General features: G+C 45.7%; 1 protein-coding gene across 1 annotated transcript in view; it reads right to left on the bottom strand.

Annotated features, from left to right (window-relative positions):
• Positions 1–827: 827 nt before the first annotated feature.
• Positions 828–18,191, bottom strand: part of LOC140071023 (3-galactosyl-N-acetylglucosaminide 4-alpha-L-fucosyltransferase FUT3-like) — a 393,606-nt gene continuing 376,242 nt past the window's right edge. The window contains exon 3 of the mRNA XM_072118239.1: positions 828–4,321. Coding sequence (XP_071974340.1) covers positions 3,152–4,264 — 1,113 coding nt within the window. The 5' untranslated portion in view covers positions 4,265–4,321 and the 3' untranslated portion in view covers positions 828–3,151. The remainder of the gene's footprint in view (positions 4,322–18,191) is intronic.

Raw genomic sequence — 18,191 nt, forward strand, 5'->3', positions numbered from 1 at the left:
TGACACTTGCCCCATTCTAATGGAGGTCACAGGTGTTTTGGCTACAAGGGTGTATAGTTAATGTCTCTAACTGCCTCCCTCCCTTTGCTTGCTGTGATCCCATGGCAGTGGGGAGTCGTAGAACACAGTGGGAGGGAGAAGTGCTCTTTCACAGTGTAACAGTCTGAAACAAGAGCACAGGGGGCTCTGGTAATTTTTTTCCTCAAATGCGGCGACATACCTCCATAGAAGTCAATATCCACGAAAACACGGACGGCACACCAATGACATCCATATGCAATAGTTTTTTTCTCAAATGTTGTTAGGCAACCAACTAGGTAGGGCAGAAAGTAGAAACCCATCTGTAGGGCAGCACGGTGGCTTAGTGGTTAGTATTACAGCCTTGCAGTGCTGGGGACCTGGGTTCAAGTCCCAGGGTCAACATCTGCAAAGAGTTTGTATGTTCTCTCTGTGTTTGCTTGGGTTTCCTCCAGGTCCTCCGGTTTCCTCCCACACTCCAAAACATACTGGTAGGTTGATTAGATTGTGCGCCCCATTGGGGACAGAGAGCAATTTGGCAAGCTCTGTGCAGTGTGCACTGTATAAATAAAAGAATTATTATTTTTAATTAAATAATTTATTTGCGGACAGGAAAAAAATGGATGACATATGGAAACGCATTTCATGCATCTGCATTTTTTGCTGAGACGCAACTGAAATGCCGTCTGAATGAGCCCTAATTGCAACTTTTTTATCATATTTGAGTTCTTGATTTATGATCGGTGTTTAGCTTTGTAATTCCTGATTAATTTGTCCAAAATAAATTTTAATAAAGTTTTTATTGGATTTTTAACAATTTACATGGAAGGAGAGAATTCCGGCATACACAAAATCTCAATCTCAATATAAAACATGAGGTTTGAAGTAATCACAGTTGAGATGCCACACATAGTAATAAACAAAGGTGACAAAAAGGAAGCAATAGTAAACAGCTGCCTAAATCTTAGGGTTCATTCACGCAAACATAATGGGGACCATTATGCAGTTGTCCCCATTGATGTCTATGGCACCCGGTCACTGTGTGGTGAGCAAACATTGGGGCACATTTACTAAGGGTCTGAACGCCACATATTCGTCAGGTTTTGCAATTTTTTTCCGATTTGCCCTGAATTGCCCGGGTTTTTGTCACACAGCAATCGGATTGTGCCCCATTGGCACCGGTTTGCATGCGACACAAATTGGGGGGCGTGGACGTTGGACAACCCAACTAATTCGGACAAACTGCGAAATTTAAAAAGCAAATTGTATCGCAAGATCAGCACTTACATGCACCCGGAAGAAGAAGGTGAACTCTGGGAGTACTCAGCGGGGGAAATTGGACACACGATCTTAGTGAATCGTGGCAGACCCGAATCCTCGTCGGACAACGCACGGCAGGGATCACGACGGGACGGTAAAGTAAATGTGCCCCATTGTCTCACTGCACCGTGACCGTGCAGAGTAAAATATAGCACAATGGCCTATATTTCGGCATGTTACGGCGCCGGCCACTCGCTTCTCTACGGAGAGGGGGGCTGAGCAGCACTCACTCCTCCTCTCCAGTGCGCGGTTCTATGTTCGCCCAGGTTACAGTCAAGGTGAATATAGGTTGTTTGAATGTATCCTTACTTTGAGACATTTTTCAAGAATCTAATCTAAAGTCCAAGAAAAAGAAAATGTGCTGCACCATACATTTCAGAAATATGGAAAGGTAAAACTGATCATGTTAGCAAGGATGAGAGTTTGAGCCCACAAAGGAACACCATATATTCCAATTACAATTGTAGTCGGGTAGTGTACCAGTTCTGTTGGCTGTCAATGCTTCCATCACTTTGTTATACTGTACCCTTGAATAATAGTCCCCCCCTATGCTGAGTCCACGTAATTGGTACCTGTTCTGAGATATCTATAAGAGTCCTTAATCAGTAAAAAGGACAATACTAGATTGCAAAATGGGCATACAGTGACACCATAATATAGATCAGCAGCAGTAGTTGGCAATCGGGGGGCGCTAAAGTCGGAGTTGCTTAAAAGAGTGTGCGCTAAGCGGAGCTTCCTGAAACTTGGGGGTAGAAAGTTTGCAATCTGGATTATTCTATACCTTATATTATATATTATATGTAAGGGGAAACTATCTGAGGATAGTCCTGATAGGTCATGAGTAAAATATTATTGAAGTCCAAAACCCTGCAGATCTACAGATCAGCTATTCTCACTAGTGTGACAATAAAAATATGTTTTTAAATCCCTTAAAGCAGTGTTCTCAAACCTTTTTGTATCTGGGAACCTAAATTTAACCCTCTTACCATGGTCATTGGAAAACAAACATTGTGTGCCCCACAAATACTCCTTATCTAACCCCAACCCTTACAGACTCCCATTTCCTGCATCCCCCTCTACAGTGCCCCTTTTGCTGTAGTGTCTCTTAATGTCTTGATAAGTAGACGGCTACAGAAAAGGGGACATTACAAAACCCCTTTTTATAGCAACCACCATGCACATATAATGGGGGTCATTTACTAAGGGCCCGAATCGCGTTTTCCCGACGTGTTACCCGAATATTTCCGATTTGCGCCGATTGTACCTGAATTGCCCCGGGATTGTGTCGCACGCGATCGGATTGTGGCGCATCGGCGCCGGCATGCGCGCGACGGAAATCGGGGGGCGTGGCCGAACGAAAACCCGACGTATTCGGAAAAACCGCCGCATTTAAAAACCGAAAAAGTGTCGCTTGGGGACCGCTTACCTTCACCTGGTCCGAGGTGGTGCATTCCGGCGCGTGGAGATGATTTTCAGCGCAGCAGCGCCACCTGGTGGACGGCGGAGGAACTGCATTCATGAATCCCGGCCGGACCCGAATCCAGAGCAGAGAACGCGCCGCTGGATCGCGAATGGGCCGGGTAAGTAAATTTGCCCCAATGTCTCCTTTGGGTTTTTCACTGAAATATCCAATGTAATGACCCCAGCAGTGCTCCACACCACTTAAGGAAACATCCCTAGCAGAGCCCCCCACCTAATAAAATGTCCCCAGCAGAGCTCCCCCACCCAATTAAATATCCTCAGCTGAGCCACCCAACACAATGTCCCCAGCAGGGCTTCCCCATTTTCCTGAATTACAGAACTAGTAAAACAATCAGATCAATGGGAGCCCAACATTGCGCTCGTCTATCACCCAGTACTCATTTTTGTACCATTTTTCAATGCTCGCTATGGTCCTATAAGGTGGGGGGTCTTTCAGGGCCTTACAGACTCTACAGTAGGGCACTGTCCAGGGGTTGTCCTGAGGTGGCACATAATATTGTGATCTCCAGTTGAAGTATGGCTTGTACTTCTCTTCATCTTTGTCCAGACTCAGAAGATAAGAAGCCAATTCCTGAGGACTTGCAAAGTCATCAACGTGAATGAAGGCATCTCTTGGGATGAAACGCTCATAGTTTTCACGAGGTGGACCCATCACAACTGGAACACATCCTGAGTAAAGTGCATTGTACCAGAGTTTTTCTGTTATATAATCTTCATGTATAGAATTCTCAAAAGCAAAGTAGAATTTGTAAGTGGAAAGTGTTTCTATTTTTTTATCTTTTGGAAGTTTTTGGTGCTGCTTCCCATAAATATCAACCTGTAAATGGTTCTTTAGTTCTCCATAATACTTGACTCTTCTAGAAATTGGATTCCAGTTACTTATCGCCCAGGCCGCTAGTTTCGTTTTCTTGGGGATAGTAAAATTCATTGTTGTATTGTGCTTTTCTAACCAACCATATGGAGCAAAGATGTCCGAGTCAAGCCTGTAGGTTATTGTGAGGTTCATAAGATTGTTCATTAATGCAAGGTTTGGACTATAACTAGGAGATTCCTGATTAAACCAGACCCAGCGCTGGTTAGATGGTCTTGGTGTTTGGGGCAGTTGTGTCTTAGTAGTGCACACATCTCTGTGGTGGAATACAACCGCATGTGCTGATGAATACTGGGTACGGTCTGCTGTATACAAACAATCAGAATTATCAAGTTGCTGAGGACAGTTATAAATAGGAAATCTTATTCCAAAAGGAAATGTCCAAAGTAGGATAATTATTGGTTTTTTTGATAAAACTCTTGAAACCAACAAATTCTCTTGTGAATCAGCATTGGCTGAAGCTGGAGCTTCTCTTCTGTAGATCATTGTGAAAAAAATAAATGAAAAAAGTATTTGCAAATTAATGAAGAAGAATATCTTGGCTGCATTGCGTAATTTCTCTGTCTTAGACATGTGGTTTGAATTTTCAGGGAACACTTCAGTTTACAGTTCACTTTGGTATTGTTTTACCTATGATGAAAACACAAAATGTATATATTTTACTTAGAGAATTGCATCTAAAAAAACATGTTCCATACTGTTGAGGAGCCAGCTCAATTCCATACCGGCTGGCTTCCACAGCAGTAAAATATGTTCTGATTAAGAATAGTGATGAGTGGGTTTTTGAGTTTGGACAAACTCCAGTGAAAAGTTTGGTTTGTGTAACCAGACTTGACCTGAACTTGGACTAGAACAAAAAACCAATTAAAATCAATGTGGACCTGAATTTTAGCACCCAAAAATGGCTTAAAAATGGTGGTAATTACAAGGCAGTTCCCAGCCAAAAATGGGCTAGGAAAATTCTAAAATAAAATAATAAAATAAGTTAAAAAAATTAAAATAAACAAAGAAATAACAATAAAACCATATTTATAATACTGTCAATACTGAGGTTTAAGGCACTCGGGGTGTTCAGCCCCATTTATTCTCATACCGGTAAAAGTAGAAATAGGAAAACCATACACTCTTCCTTTCACTGCGGTTAAAATCCAGCTACTGCGGTATTTTACCTAATTTTACTCTCTAACCACTAATTTCTTTGCTAGTCCATATACTCAGCTCACCTGATCCTTCCACATCCAGAGTGTGCACAGACCTACGCAGGTCATACTATGGTCATACCATAATTAAGATTTTGTAAAGTCGAAACGTGTCGATGTACATGTTTCTACGTATGTGTACCATGGAATTTTAATCTTAATAAAATTACTTTATTTCACTATTTGTTGGAGTGCTGGATCGCAATCTTTCTCTTCTACTCATTTGTGTGCTGGCACAGCCAAGATGTGTGGGTTCTATGTCTGGTTCATCATTTTATTAATGAGGATATCCACATTGGCTGTGGATAGCCAAATCCTCTCGTCAGTAGTGATACCCCCGGTTGTTTGCAAACAAACACTCTGACAGCACAATTGACGCATGGCAGAACCTCCAAGGCATAGAAGTCCAAGCCCTGACCATGTGCCCAATTTTCCAGTACCAGGAGCCTAGTCGACAGATAATCTTCTACCGAGTGAGGGACAGTATGCCTCCTGATACTACATGCCGTATGCGATGGTGGTGTAGGTTGAACGTGGCATTTCACATTGTGAATGATAATATCACTCCCTCCCAAGGTTGTGCTGGTGATCCGGCTGCATTGACAACTTCTTTCTCCTCTTGCTGCCACTAAGCCCTCCATGTTGGATTGAAACTTCAGCAGTAGTGCCTCCAGCAAAGTGCGCTTGTTCTCCCTCATTTTTCTCTTCTGCTCTAGTGGTGGAATGAAGGACGTTATGCTACCTTTGTAGCTAGTTCATCTGGTCGGAACTGGTGACTAACCGATCTACTTGGGTGACATTGCGTCGGCACTGGAGAATGTAGTGGCTCATATGCTCCAGGCAGCCCAGAGATACTGAAAAGCTATCTTCAGTGTGAAGTCTCTCTGCCTCCTCTGTCATATCCCCCCAGCAATGCTGCTGTGACACATGTGAGCTACTCCGTCTGTCACCTTGCCGTGAGGAACAACTCTTCTTCCTCTTCATCCTCCACCAAGACTGTCCCCTGGCTGCACAGTGCAGTACCTGACAACTGGTCCAGCAACCCACCCTGTGAGCCATATGTTGAGTGGCCTTAAACATGTTCCTCCTCTTCTCCCTCCTGTGTCACCATTTCATTTTCCCCTATGACCTAAATAGCATTTTGGAGCAGGCAAAAGATGGCTGCGCTCACAATGACATCATCAGTGCTGACCATATTGGTGGCATATTAGAAGTATTGCAGCACGGCACAAATGTTGGTACATCACATATGAGACGTTGGGAAAGTCAAAGTTCCTCTGTAGTGCACACGATGGGCACTTTATCCAGCAGCATCCATATGTCTGTGTAATTGATTAGAAACCTCTGCACCACCAATTTGAGCACATGGGCAACACAAGGGATATTCTTCCACTGAGTTAGGCCCAAAGCTGCTATAAGGTACCGGTTGGTGTCACACATCACCTTGGTCATGAAGTTCAGAGGCAGTAACCATTCATCTGTCAGGTCCTTGATCGCAGTCCATAGGCCCTGAGCAGTATGTGCTCTTTTGTTCAGACAGATGAGTTTCAGCCTGCTGTTTCCCCATGACTTCACTGAAACTGAGGGTGAAGGTGCTGTGTGGACAGGAGGAATCAGAGTACGAGGTGGAGTTAACTGCAGACAAGTTGTGATGTCCAGAAATGCTGGGTGAGGGCAGTATGTGAGCCAAAGCGCTTCCTGCCTCATGCCAAGCTGCTACTACATTACCCAGTGGACAGTTAAGGAGATGTTGTGAGGGGCACCTTGGGACTAGTGACTATTGTGTTATAGTAAAGATAAGAATCTCATCTTTTAGATCACATAAGACTTGTAGTTGTGTTCCAGGGATAGGAAACCAAAGTGTCTCTGCTAATATAGTTATTGTGTGCCTGGTAGACTGACACTTATCCATTGGTGATCTCATGCAGCCTTATAGACGTCAGTCACACATGTACTTCACAAGCTCACCATTTATGGAGGAACTTTTGGCCCTGTCTTTTGCCATTTGCTAGGGATCCCATCGGTCAGACCCTCATTGTTTTGTAACTCATCCATATCATGGGAATACATATAGGAAACCACTTCAACACAGTAGACATAGGTTTCATGTATTTGGTGTACTGGTTCTCCCTCGGGGAACCCCTGACTGTTTGTACAATATGTCCCTTGGTAATGGATGGGCGCCCGGCATGGTGATAAAGCTGTATCCATGGATCAGATGGAGGCAACGGTGTGCAAAATAACTCATGGTTCTTTATTCTTCGCAGTTTAGAACAACTGCAGGCAACGGGCCTAAACAATCTTGAAAAAGATTCCGGATTACTGGAGAGATTCCAGATTACTGGAGTAGTCATGGAGAGTGTCCTCAGGGATAGATTCACCAGCTGGAAGTAAATGCAGGCTGGGATGAAGCTGTGTCCAGATGTGGATGCTGCAGCTTCTTCTGGGACTAGCTGTGTGTCTGTTCTAGTGGTGCACAGACACCGTCTCTGGTCACTCAGTGTGTTCTAGAAGGTGTAGTAGGTGTGCTTTTGTGGGAGAGCTTGGGCCTAAGAGCTCATAAGTTTTGTCCTAAGAGCAGACTTGTGATAAAAGAACTTTTGCTCCTCTACTTTTGCTTTCTACTTATCACTATCTATTCTTTACTATACGACGTAGCACCTCATCAGCTGTCCTTATTCTTCTGGATTCTATATTTGAACTGTTCTAAAGTATTACCAGAAATAAAACTCACCTCCATCAATGATGACCTATGAGGTGACTGCTGAATGTCAGAATAGAATCTAACTTGGAATGGTTTGCATTCCACTTTATTAGATGACAAAATAAAAATACTGAGCAGTTTTGACCACCTTTGAGAGTTATCACTTTTCCAGGTGTTTCTGGATGCCAGAACACTTTCAGTTTGTATGTTATGAAAATTGTTGAGCAGAACTGTACCGCAAAGCTCAGGTCTCTCAAACCCAACCCCTCATTAGAAGTTTGGGTCCAGGACTGTGTCTGCCTCAACATCCCCAGGGTTAGTGCCAGAGATTGGTGCTGGCACTGATTGCAGGTGTTAATTCTTTTAATGCATCTGCCAAAGTTGCCAGTGGCATTGAAGGTGCTGAACATGGACGGTCACTTTCTGATGACGTCTTCAGGAGCAATGACCCACCCCAAAATGGTGACATGCAATTGTTTAAATGCCCCTGGTGACTTTGCCAGCGGCATTTAAACAGTTAACAACGGGGATAGGTGCCAGCACTCATCATGGGTGTTAGTGGTGGGGATTTGGGTCTGGTTTTGGTACTAAAATGCTGGAAAAAATTCAAATTGTGGAAAATTTTTGAAAAAACGAATTTGCACCAATTTTTGTGGCAGTTGGATGGCAAGGCACCCAGACAATGTGGGCCCCATAGCAGCTGTTATGGCTGCTACCCCTGTTGTTACGCCCCTGACCTAGTATAACATCCTAACATTAAGCCAGTAAGTGATGTATTTTTGAGGCCCAAAAATGTTGTACTCTAGTCAGTGGGGTGAGGCAAATGTCAGACAAGTTAGAAACTTTGGGCCATGCTTCCAAGACCACACATGTTATGGGCCATTGCTTGCAATTGCTGGAACTCAAGATATTTAACTAAGTCCAACTAAGACTTTTTATGTTTAGGAGTGCAAAAGTGTGCCTCTTAATTACCAAACTTCCCCATGGTTGTAGAGCAATATATATCAAGTCTGTTCAGCCTGGCTGAAGTTTTCAGATGCATAGATTGCTGGAGGTGCTCTGTAGCAATCAGAAGTATCATCCTTTTTATACCTGGTAAGTTTATAGGGACCACATTCAAGTCTTACAGTTTAACATTGAACAGAATGGTTTCATATGGAGATTCCTAATGAGCCCTTGTTCCACCAACCTGATGTTTGTGTATTGGGGACCCAGATCAGTATCAGCTCTTTAATTTAATTTACCTTAATGTACCTATATTCAGTATTTCTGGTTAGTTTGAATCTCCCTATAGAGGTTTAAACCCTAGAAATCCATTTCTAGCTTCTAGTTTGATGACATAATTCCAACATTAAAAGAGCATATCGACTAATGGAAAACCTTTCACACCACCTAAAATTTGTTGTCCCGCTTCTAATGTTTCTAAAATCCATTTCTCCTGGTTTTTATACCTTTTGTTCAAATATTGGAGTAATTTGTATAAATATTGAAATTGTGTCATCAAATAATATACTCATTTATTTGAAATACCAAGTCCTCCATCCATCAACGTTAAATAATCTAACTTCAACCTCACTCTCAACCCCCCCCCCCCCAAAAAAAAAATTAATCTGTTGAATAAAGATGCAATTTTCCTAAAAAAAAAGGTCTGTTTTATCCAAATAGCTACTACTACAGGTATGTATGATATTTTAGGCAAAATAAGAGATTTAATCAATACAATCTCAACAGTCACTCTTTAAGCTGGAGTATGTTCCTTCCTAATGATAATGTATCCTTTAATATTGCACCGGGATTGTAGCCACAGAACCAGAAATATTCACTGTTAAGGTTATAGTCAGGAATGGGGACCTGCATAAAATTTTTTTAATTTTTTACTGCAACTTCAGTGGATATCACCGATTCTGTGGACCCCAATGGTTTTTCTAGGTGCCGTGGTTCATATTATATGCACATGGGTATGTGCAATTTGAGGCTAAAGAATGGTCTGTTCTGCTTCAGGCTGCGATTGATACTGTCTTCAGTGTTAGTTCCTTTGGCTGAGTTAGGTATATTTTCAGTGAGAAGCTAGGTGGTTACATATTTTTTTCTGAGCTGGGGTTTATGAGTTGTGTTTTGAGTGATGGACAGCAAAAACAGCCAATCAGCAGTCAGGGGGACGTCCAGGAACTCATATACATATACCTACACCTCAATTCAGGTGCTAGTTATAATGTTATTCATACACTTGTTGTAGTACATCCTCTATTGTGCTGTTGCTGTGTATTCTGACCCTTGTTACTTTATGTTTCTTTGCCTTACAATATTATAGCATCTTGTTTATGAACTGCTTATCCTGACTTCCATTGTGTCTATCTGTTTGTTCAACATCTGTTCTGCAGGTTATGTCACTGTGGGCAAATTTGCAGGGACAAGGGTTATGGCTTAGCTTAGAGTCTGCATCTCCTTCTGTCGCGGGTGCTCCCACGATCCATGTCTCGGATCGCGTGTACACACGTGCTCCGCTGTGTGCCTGTTCCCGTCCCCTACCCGGACTTACCTCTCCTGGCTCCTGGTTGTGTTTTGGGTCCCGGCGTGTAGGCCGCACGCCTCCTGCCTTCCAAACCGCGCGCTCCTGATTGGAGTTCACTAATCCGGCCTCGCCCTTATAATCCTGCACCTCCCTTGACTCCCTGCTGGATCTTCAGCACCATTTTCATTTAAGAGAAAGCCCTCCAGTGTTCAACTGTGTTTCCTGTGTTCCTCCACAGCGATCCCAGCGATCCTCTGCATTGCTACCATTCCTGTGACCTGCTGTGCCTTCCAGGGTTCCTGTCCTGCTGTGCCTTCCAGGGTTCCTGTCCAGCGGAATCTACAGTCCATGCCAGCATCACCAGTGTTCCTCTGTGTGACAGCGTTACCAGTATTCCTCCATGTTTCCTGATGTCATCTCAGGTTTGGACTGCACTACCTTGACTGCCACCGCGGGCCTCATACCATCTCCACGGTGGTCCAGAGGGTCCACAGACTCTTCCAAGCGACTATTACACACTTTCTCTCCTCAAGTGTGACACCTTCTTTATCAAGACAGACTGACTGGCACAAGTGAAGCAAGGGAGTTTGACTTAAACTCCTGGATTTCTTGGCAACTTATCTCCATGTCCTGATGACTTCACAGGACGTGCCGATCGAATCCGAGATGGCAGCCTTCAAGCGTCGCTGACATTTACATGCCCCCTGGCACCTTTGCCGCTGGCATTTAAAGAGATAGCAAAGGGTGTTTGCTGCATTATGCAGCAAACACCCTGAAAATATGAAGAGGGCTCAGCCTGTGAGCTCTTTTCATTTTCCTCCTCCCACAACAGGACTTTTATGAACCTTCAAATGCTGAAGGGATTAATGATTTAGGCTTTTGCTAAGTAGCCACAGGACCTGAGTACATTGCAGTTTTTAAGTAGCTTTAAACTATCCAAGAGTTATGTGTGAGGCCATCAATCTAACAGCTGAATGTTTGGACAAAACTAGTTCATGCAACAAGACAAACAGGTGAACCAGTAAAGCTACCACATAACTGAGATCAGAATCGAGGTGTCCCATTTAAAATCCATACTTAGACCTGTCTGGAACAATTAGAGAGCTGTGCATAACTAAATGGTTCAAAATGTAATAATTAGAGATGAGCGAGCACTAAAATGCTCGGGTACTCGTTATTCGAGACAAACTTTTCCCGATGCTCGAGTGCTCGTCTCGAATAATGAGCCCCATTGAAGTCTCCCCATTGGGAGACTCGAGCATTTTTCAAGGGGACCAAGGCTCTGCACAGGGAAGCTTGGCCAAACACCTGGGAACCTCAGAAAAGGATGGAAACACCACGGAAATGGACAGGAAACAGCAGGGGCAGCATGCATGGATGCCTCTGAGGCTGCTGAATCGCACCATTATGCCAAAATTATGGGCAACAGCATGGCCATGACAGAGTGACCGAATGAGGCTAGATAGCATCTAAAACATCCAATTATTGACCCTGACACTATAGGGGACGGCATGCAGAGGCAGCGGCAGCAGTGGCAGGCTAGAGAGTCTCATGGCGACATACCCTAAATAGACTCAGGTTTCACCAAAGGAGGTGAAAAGATTTCCTATGTGAACAAAAGGTTGACGGTATATTTAGTCGATAACACAGCATGGTGTCGACATAGTGACCAAGTTCCATAATGTATCTGGTGAAACACCCGAAAAATGAGCCTGACACAGCTCTTTTGATAAGGGGACGACATGTGGAGGCAGCCATGGAGACGACTTCCATGATTAAGAGCGACAGTATGGGGCATTCATATTGCGCTGCTATGATTGCAACTTCAGGTCTCCAGCATGGCGGCGACAGATGGGCCGAGTTCCACTATGTATCTGGTGAAACACCTGAAAATTCTGCCTGACACAGCTCGTTTGATAAGGGGTTGATGTGCTGCATATCCTCTCGTGCTCCAGAGAGTTGAAATGAGACATTGGTGGACGCTGTGGAGGATCGTGGAGGCAAAATGGACAGGAAACAGCAGGGGCAGCATGCATGGATGCCTCTGAGGCTGCCTAATCTTGGGATGGAGCTGGCGGTCCACTGCCAGGCGAGCTTTAGCCTGTCCAAGCCCCTGTCTCTCGGCTCCTCCCCACCCAAAATGGGCCTGGGGGCCAGAAGCGTTTACTTTGAAAAAATTATAATTTTCAAAGCAGGCCGGGTCGTTTGAATATTTCACCTAGGAATAATGGAATAGCATAGTGGTTCTATTTTTAATTGTTTTTACGGAAATGGTTCCATGATTAAGAGCATCCATATTGCGCTGCTATGATTGCAACTTCAGGTCTCCAGCATGGCGGCGACAGATGGGCCGCGTTCCACTATGTATCTGGTGAAACACCTGAAAATTCTGCCTGACACAGCTCGTTTGATAAGGGGACGATGTATGGAGGCAGTGAACTAGTAGTAGATTAAAGGTGCTGCAGTTAAAACTATGTTAGTTGGATCTTGAGATGGAGCTGGCGCTCCGCTGCCAGGCGAGCTTTCGCCAATCCAAGCCCCTGTCTCTAGGCTACTCCCCAAACAGCACTTCTAAGAACCTTTTGTATAAGATCAAGTGTAGTAGCGTTCTTATAAGTTTAGGATATGGCGGGTGAGGGGAATGTAAACAGATGCGCAAGAAGCGCTGAAATAATATTGGTAAATGATAAAAGTTTGCCAGTATATTTTGTGGATTACACAGCTGGGTGGCGACAAAGTTAACAAGTTTGATGTGGAAGCCATGAAAAGAACCCAAAATTCTGCCCGACACAGCTCGTTTGATAAGGGGACCATGTATGGAGGCAGCTATATGGACGACTTTTGGAGGCAGCTATGGCGATGACGTGTGGAGGTAGCAATGGAGACAACGTGTGGAGCCAGCTAAAAAGACGACATGTGGAGGCTGCTATGGAGACAATTTAATTTGGATAGTGCCTGTATGTGGCAGTCCAAAAAAGTTTTCAAACCAGAGGAGCAGGTAGGTGGTCCTCCAGAAAAATTAAATAAATTGAGTGCCTGTATGTGGCAGTCCAAAAAAGTTTTCAAACCAGAGGAGCAGGTAGGTGGTCCTCCAGAAAAATTAAATAGATTGAGTGCCTGTATGTGGCACTCCCAAAAATTGCTTAAAACAGAGGACCGGGTAGGTGGCCCTCCAGAAAAATTAAATACATAGAGTACTATAGCTAGAGCCAGTTGGCCCTGGCAAAAAATAGCCAGTTTCCTATGCTTTAGTGTACAAAGTGGAGGAGAAGGAGGACAATGAGGAGGAGGAGTGCATACATTATTCAGGTTGAGCTTCTTTCACCTGTTGGAGAATGAAAATCCAGAGAAATCCAGGCTTTATTCATCTTGATAAGCGTCAGCCTGTCAGTCGACAGGCGTGTACGCTTATCGGTGATGATGCCACCAGCTGCACTGAAAACCCGCTCGGACAACACGCTAGCGGCAGGGCAGGCAAGAACCTCCAAGGCGTACAGCGCCAGTTCGTGCCACATGTCCAGCTTTGAAACCCAGTAGTTGTAGGGAGCTGTGTGATCATTTAGGACGATGGTATGGTCAGCTACGTACTCCCTCACCATCTTTCTGTAAAGATCAGCCCTACTCTGCCGAGACTGGGGACAGGTGACAGTGTCTTGCTGGGGTGACATAAAACTGGCAAAGGCCTTGTAAAGCGTACCCCTGCCAGTGCTGGACAAGCTGCCTGCTCGCCTACTCTCCCTCGCTACTTGTCCCGCAGAAGTACGCACTCTGCCGCTAGCGCTGTCAGAAGGGAAATACTGTTTCAGCTTGTGCACCAGGGCCTGCTGGTATTCATGCATTCTCACACTCCTTTCCTCTCCAGGGATGAGAGTGGAAAGATTTTGCTTGTACCGTGGGTCCAGGAGAGTGAATATCCAGTAATCGGTGCTGGAATAAATTCTTTGAACGCGAGGGTCAGGGGATAGACAGCCTAGCATGAAATCTGCCATATGCGCCAGAGTACCAAAACGCAAAAATTCACTCCCCTCACTGGCCTGACTGCCCATTTCCTCCTCCTCCAACTCCTCTTTTTCTGCCCATACACGCTGAACAGTGAAGGACTGAACAATGGTCTCGCCAACATTCTCCTCCTCTTCCTCCTCATCCTCCTCCACCTCCTCCGATATGCGCTGAGAAACAGACCTAAGGGTGCTTTGGCTATCAACAAGGGAATCTTCTTCCCCCGTCTCTTGTGACGAGCGCAAAGCTTCCGACTTCATGCTGACCAGAGAGTTTTTCAACAGGCCAAGCAGCGGGATGGTGAGGCTGATGATGGCGGCATCGCCACTGACCATCTGTGTTGACTCCTCAAAGTTACTCAGCACCTGAAAGATATCAGACATCCATGTCCACTCCTCATTGTAGACTTGAGGAAGCTGACTGACCTGACTACCAGTTCTGGTGGAAGTTGACATCTGGCAGTCTACAATCGCTCTGCGCTGCTGGTAAACTCTGGATAACATGGTTAATGTTGAATTCCACCTCGTGGGCACGTCGCACAACGGTCGGTGAGCGGGCAGTTGGAGGCGGCGCTGCGCTGCCCTGAGAGTGGCAGCATCTGTGCTGGACTTCCTGAAATGCGCACAGATGCGGCGCACCTTTCTGAACTATGAGATTTAACACATGGGCCAGGTATGGCACATGTGTCAGTCTGCCGAGTTGCAGAGCCGCCACCAGGTTACAGCCGTCGTCACACACAACCATGCCTGGCTTCAGGTTCAGCGGTGCCAGCCACAGATCAGTCTGCGCCGTGATGCCCTGTAATAGCTCTTGGGCGGTGTGCCTTTTATCGCCTAGGCTCAGCAGTTTGAGCACCGCCTGCTGTCGCTTAGCAATGGCACTGCTGCTGTGCCTAGAGCTACCGACTGATGGCGCCATTCCCACGGATGGTAATTCGGAGGAGGAGGAGGAGGTGGAGGAGGGGTGGGAGGAGTAGGAGGCATAGTAGGCCTTTGAGACCTGGACCGAGGTAGGCCCCACAATCCTCGGCGTTGGCAGTATATGAGCAGCCCCAGGGTCAGACTCGGTCCCAGCCTCCACCAAGTTAACCCAATGTGCCGTCAGCGATATATAGTGGTCCTGCCCGGCAGCACTCGTCCACGTGTCCGTGGTCAGGTGGACCTTGTCAGAAACGGCGTTGGTCAGGGCACAGATGATGTTCTCTGACACGTGCTTGTGCAGGGCTGGGACGGCACATCGGGAAAAGTAGTGGCGGCTGGGGACCGAATACCGAGGGGCGGCCGCCGCCATGAGGTTTCGAAAGGCCTCGGTCTCTACCAGCCTATAGGGCAGCATCTCCAGGCTTGGGCGTGTGGGTGGGTTGCGCTATACTTCCTTTTGCGCTCCAGCGTCTGGGGTATGGAGAGCTGAACGCTGGTGGATGCTGTGGAGGATCGTGGAGGCGAAGATGGGGTTTTCGCACGGGAGGTGTTTGGGCCGTGGTCCTGGGCAGGGGGCTGACTAGCAGATGACACAGGGGAAGGAGCAGTCGTGTGCCCGGCCGGAGGTGAACGGGCTTGGTGCCATTGATTCGGGTGTTTAGCATTCATATGCCTGCGCATACTGGTGGTAGTTAAGCTAGTAGTGGTGGAACCCCTGCTGATCCTGGTTTGGCAAAGGTTGCACACCACAGTCCGTCGGTCATCCGGTGTTTCTTTAAAGAACCTTCAGACTTCTGAAAATCTAGCCCTCGCCACGGAGCTTGACTACGTGCAACATTTGGCGCTGATGCACCAGCTCTGGCCCTGCCTCTCCGTCTGGCCCCACCACTGCCTCTTCCAACCTGTTCTGCTATAGGACTCGCCTCCGTCTCAGAAGCACTGTGTTCACCTGGCCTATCAACCCAGCTTGGGTCTGTCACCTCATCATCCTCCGATCCCTCAGTCTGCTCCCCCCTCGGACATCCTGCCCTGACAACAACTTCACCACTGTCTGACAACCGTGTCTCCTCATCGTCCGACACCTCTTTACACACTTCTTCCACTACGTCAATAATGTCATCATCACCCACAGACTGCGACTGGTGGAAAACCTGGGCATCGGAAAATTGCTCAGCAGCAACCGGACAAGTGGTTTGTGACTGTGGGAAGGGTCCAGAAAACAGTTCCTCAGAGTATGCCGCTTCAAATGCCAAATTTTCCTGGGAGGGGGCAGACTGGGGGGAAGGAGGCTGAGGTGGAGGAGCCGGAGGAGTGCTGATTTCGGTGACATGGGTGGACTGCGTGGAAGACTGACTGGTGGACAAATGGCTAGAAGCATTGTCCGCAATCCACGACATCACCTCTTCGCACTGTTCTGGCCTCAACAGTGCTCTACCACGAGTCTCAGTAACTTGAGACATGATGAACCTAGGGAGTGTAGCTCTGCGGCGTTCCCCTGCTCCCTCATCAGCAGGTGGTGTCTCACCCCGCCCAGGACCACGGCCTCTGACCCCTGCAGTAGTTGGACGCCCACGTCCACGCCCTCGTCCTCTACCCCTAGCCCTCGGGTTAAACATTTTCCAAATTAAAGTGTAAACTTTTAATTTTTTTTTTTTTTTGTGTTTATTTATTTATTTATTTTTTTAACCAAAACAATGCTATCCTATTGCTATGGCTAGTTTCTAACCTACACTGACAGCACACAACTGGATTTTGTGCTTTGCAAGAAGAGTTTGAGCTATAAAATGAAATAAAGGTAAAAAAAAATAAATAAATCAGCAGACTCTGCCTAATTCTAATCAAACCCCTAATAAATTGTCCCACTTCGGTGTTTGAGGTGGATATGCATGTCACTAAGAGCTAAACACAACGGTCGTAGGTCTCCCAGCAAATTCCTCACAATATGGTACTAGCTGCACTACTAGTGCCAGCAAGCCCAGCCACAAGCAAACAAAAAAAAGGAAAATATAACGCTATTGTAGGCCTAAGTAAGCCGTTGGGGTTCTCCTATGGCTATTTTGTAGCCGACACTGAAAGCACACTGCTTTGCAAGAAGAGTTTGAGCTATAAAATGAAATAAAGGTAAAAAAAAATAAATAAATCAGCAGACTCTGCCTAATTCTAATCAAAACCCTAATAAATTGTCCCACTTTGGTGTTTGAGGTGGATATGTGTGTCACTAAGAGCTAAACACAATGGTAGCAGGTCCCCCTGTAAATTCCTCACAATATGGTACTAGCTGCACTACTAGTGCCAGCAAGCCCAGCCACAAGCAAATAAAAAAAAAAATGTATAACGTTATTGTAGCCCTAAGAAGGGCTGTTGGGTTCTTGTAGAATCACTCCTGCCTAACACTATTCTAATAGAACACCCTAACGCTTTCCCTGACCAGCAGCAGCTCTCTCCCTAGCGGCATCCAGACAGAGAATGATCCGAGCAGCGCGGGCAGGGGCTAGTCTATGCCAGGGTCACCTGATCTGGCCAGCCAATCACTGCTATCGACGTGTAAGGGTACCACGTCATGCTGGGTGGAGTGCAGAGTCTCCTGGCTTGTGATTGGCTCTGTTTCTGGCCGCCAAAAAGCAAAACGGCGGGAGATGCCATTTTCTCGAGCGGGCGAAGTATTCGTCCGAGCAACGAGCAGTTTCGAGTACGCTAATGCTCGAACGAGCATCAAGCTCGGACGAGTATGTTCGCTCATCTCTAGTAATAATCCAAAACAATGTTGTAAAAAAGAGTGAGACTAAATTTTACCTCAACTATGCAAGAAACTGAAAAGGTCATACACAAAGTGGTTGCTGCACTTTATAACAGTAATGGTGGTTCTATATGATATTGATGGGTGCTCTTTTTCAAACGTGACTTTTCCATATTAGCTCTATTTTTGGTGAGTAAATAGAAACACAGTAGAATCTATAGCGTTCATATATGTTGTTATGTATGTTTAGAACCTTCTGAGGAAACAATGTTTATCCATTATGTCTTGAGTCCCCCATGAGTTGACTCAAGACTTGATAGAAAAAACATTGGTTCCTCATAAGGTTCTGAAATTGTGTAATGACAACTTCATATAAACACTACACAATAGTTAAAGGTTATAGGCAAGGTAAAGAAGCTTTGCTTTCTG

This window comes from Engystomops pustulosus, chromosome 7 (assembly GCF_040894005.1).
Source record: "Engystomops pustulosus chromosome 7, aEngPut4.maternal, whole genome shotgun sequence".
Classification (NCBI taxonomy): Eukaryota; Metazoa; Chordata; class Amphibia; order Anura; family Leptodactylidae; genus Engystomops; species Engystomops pustulosus.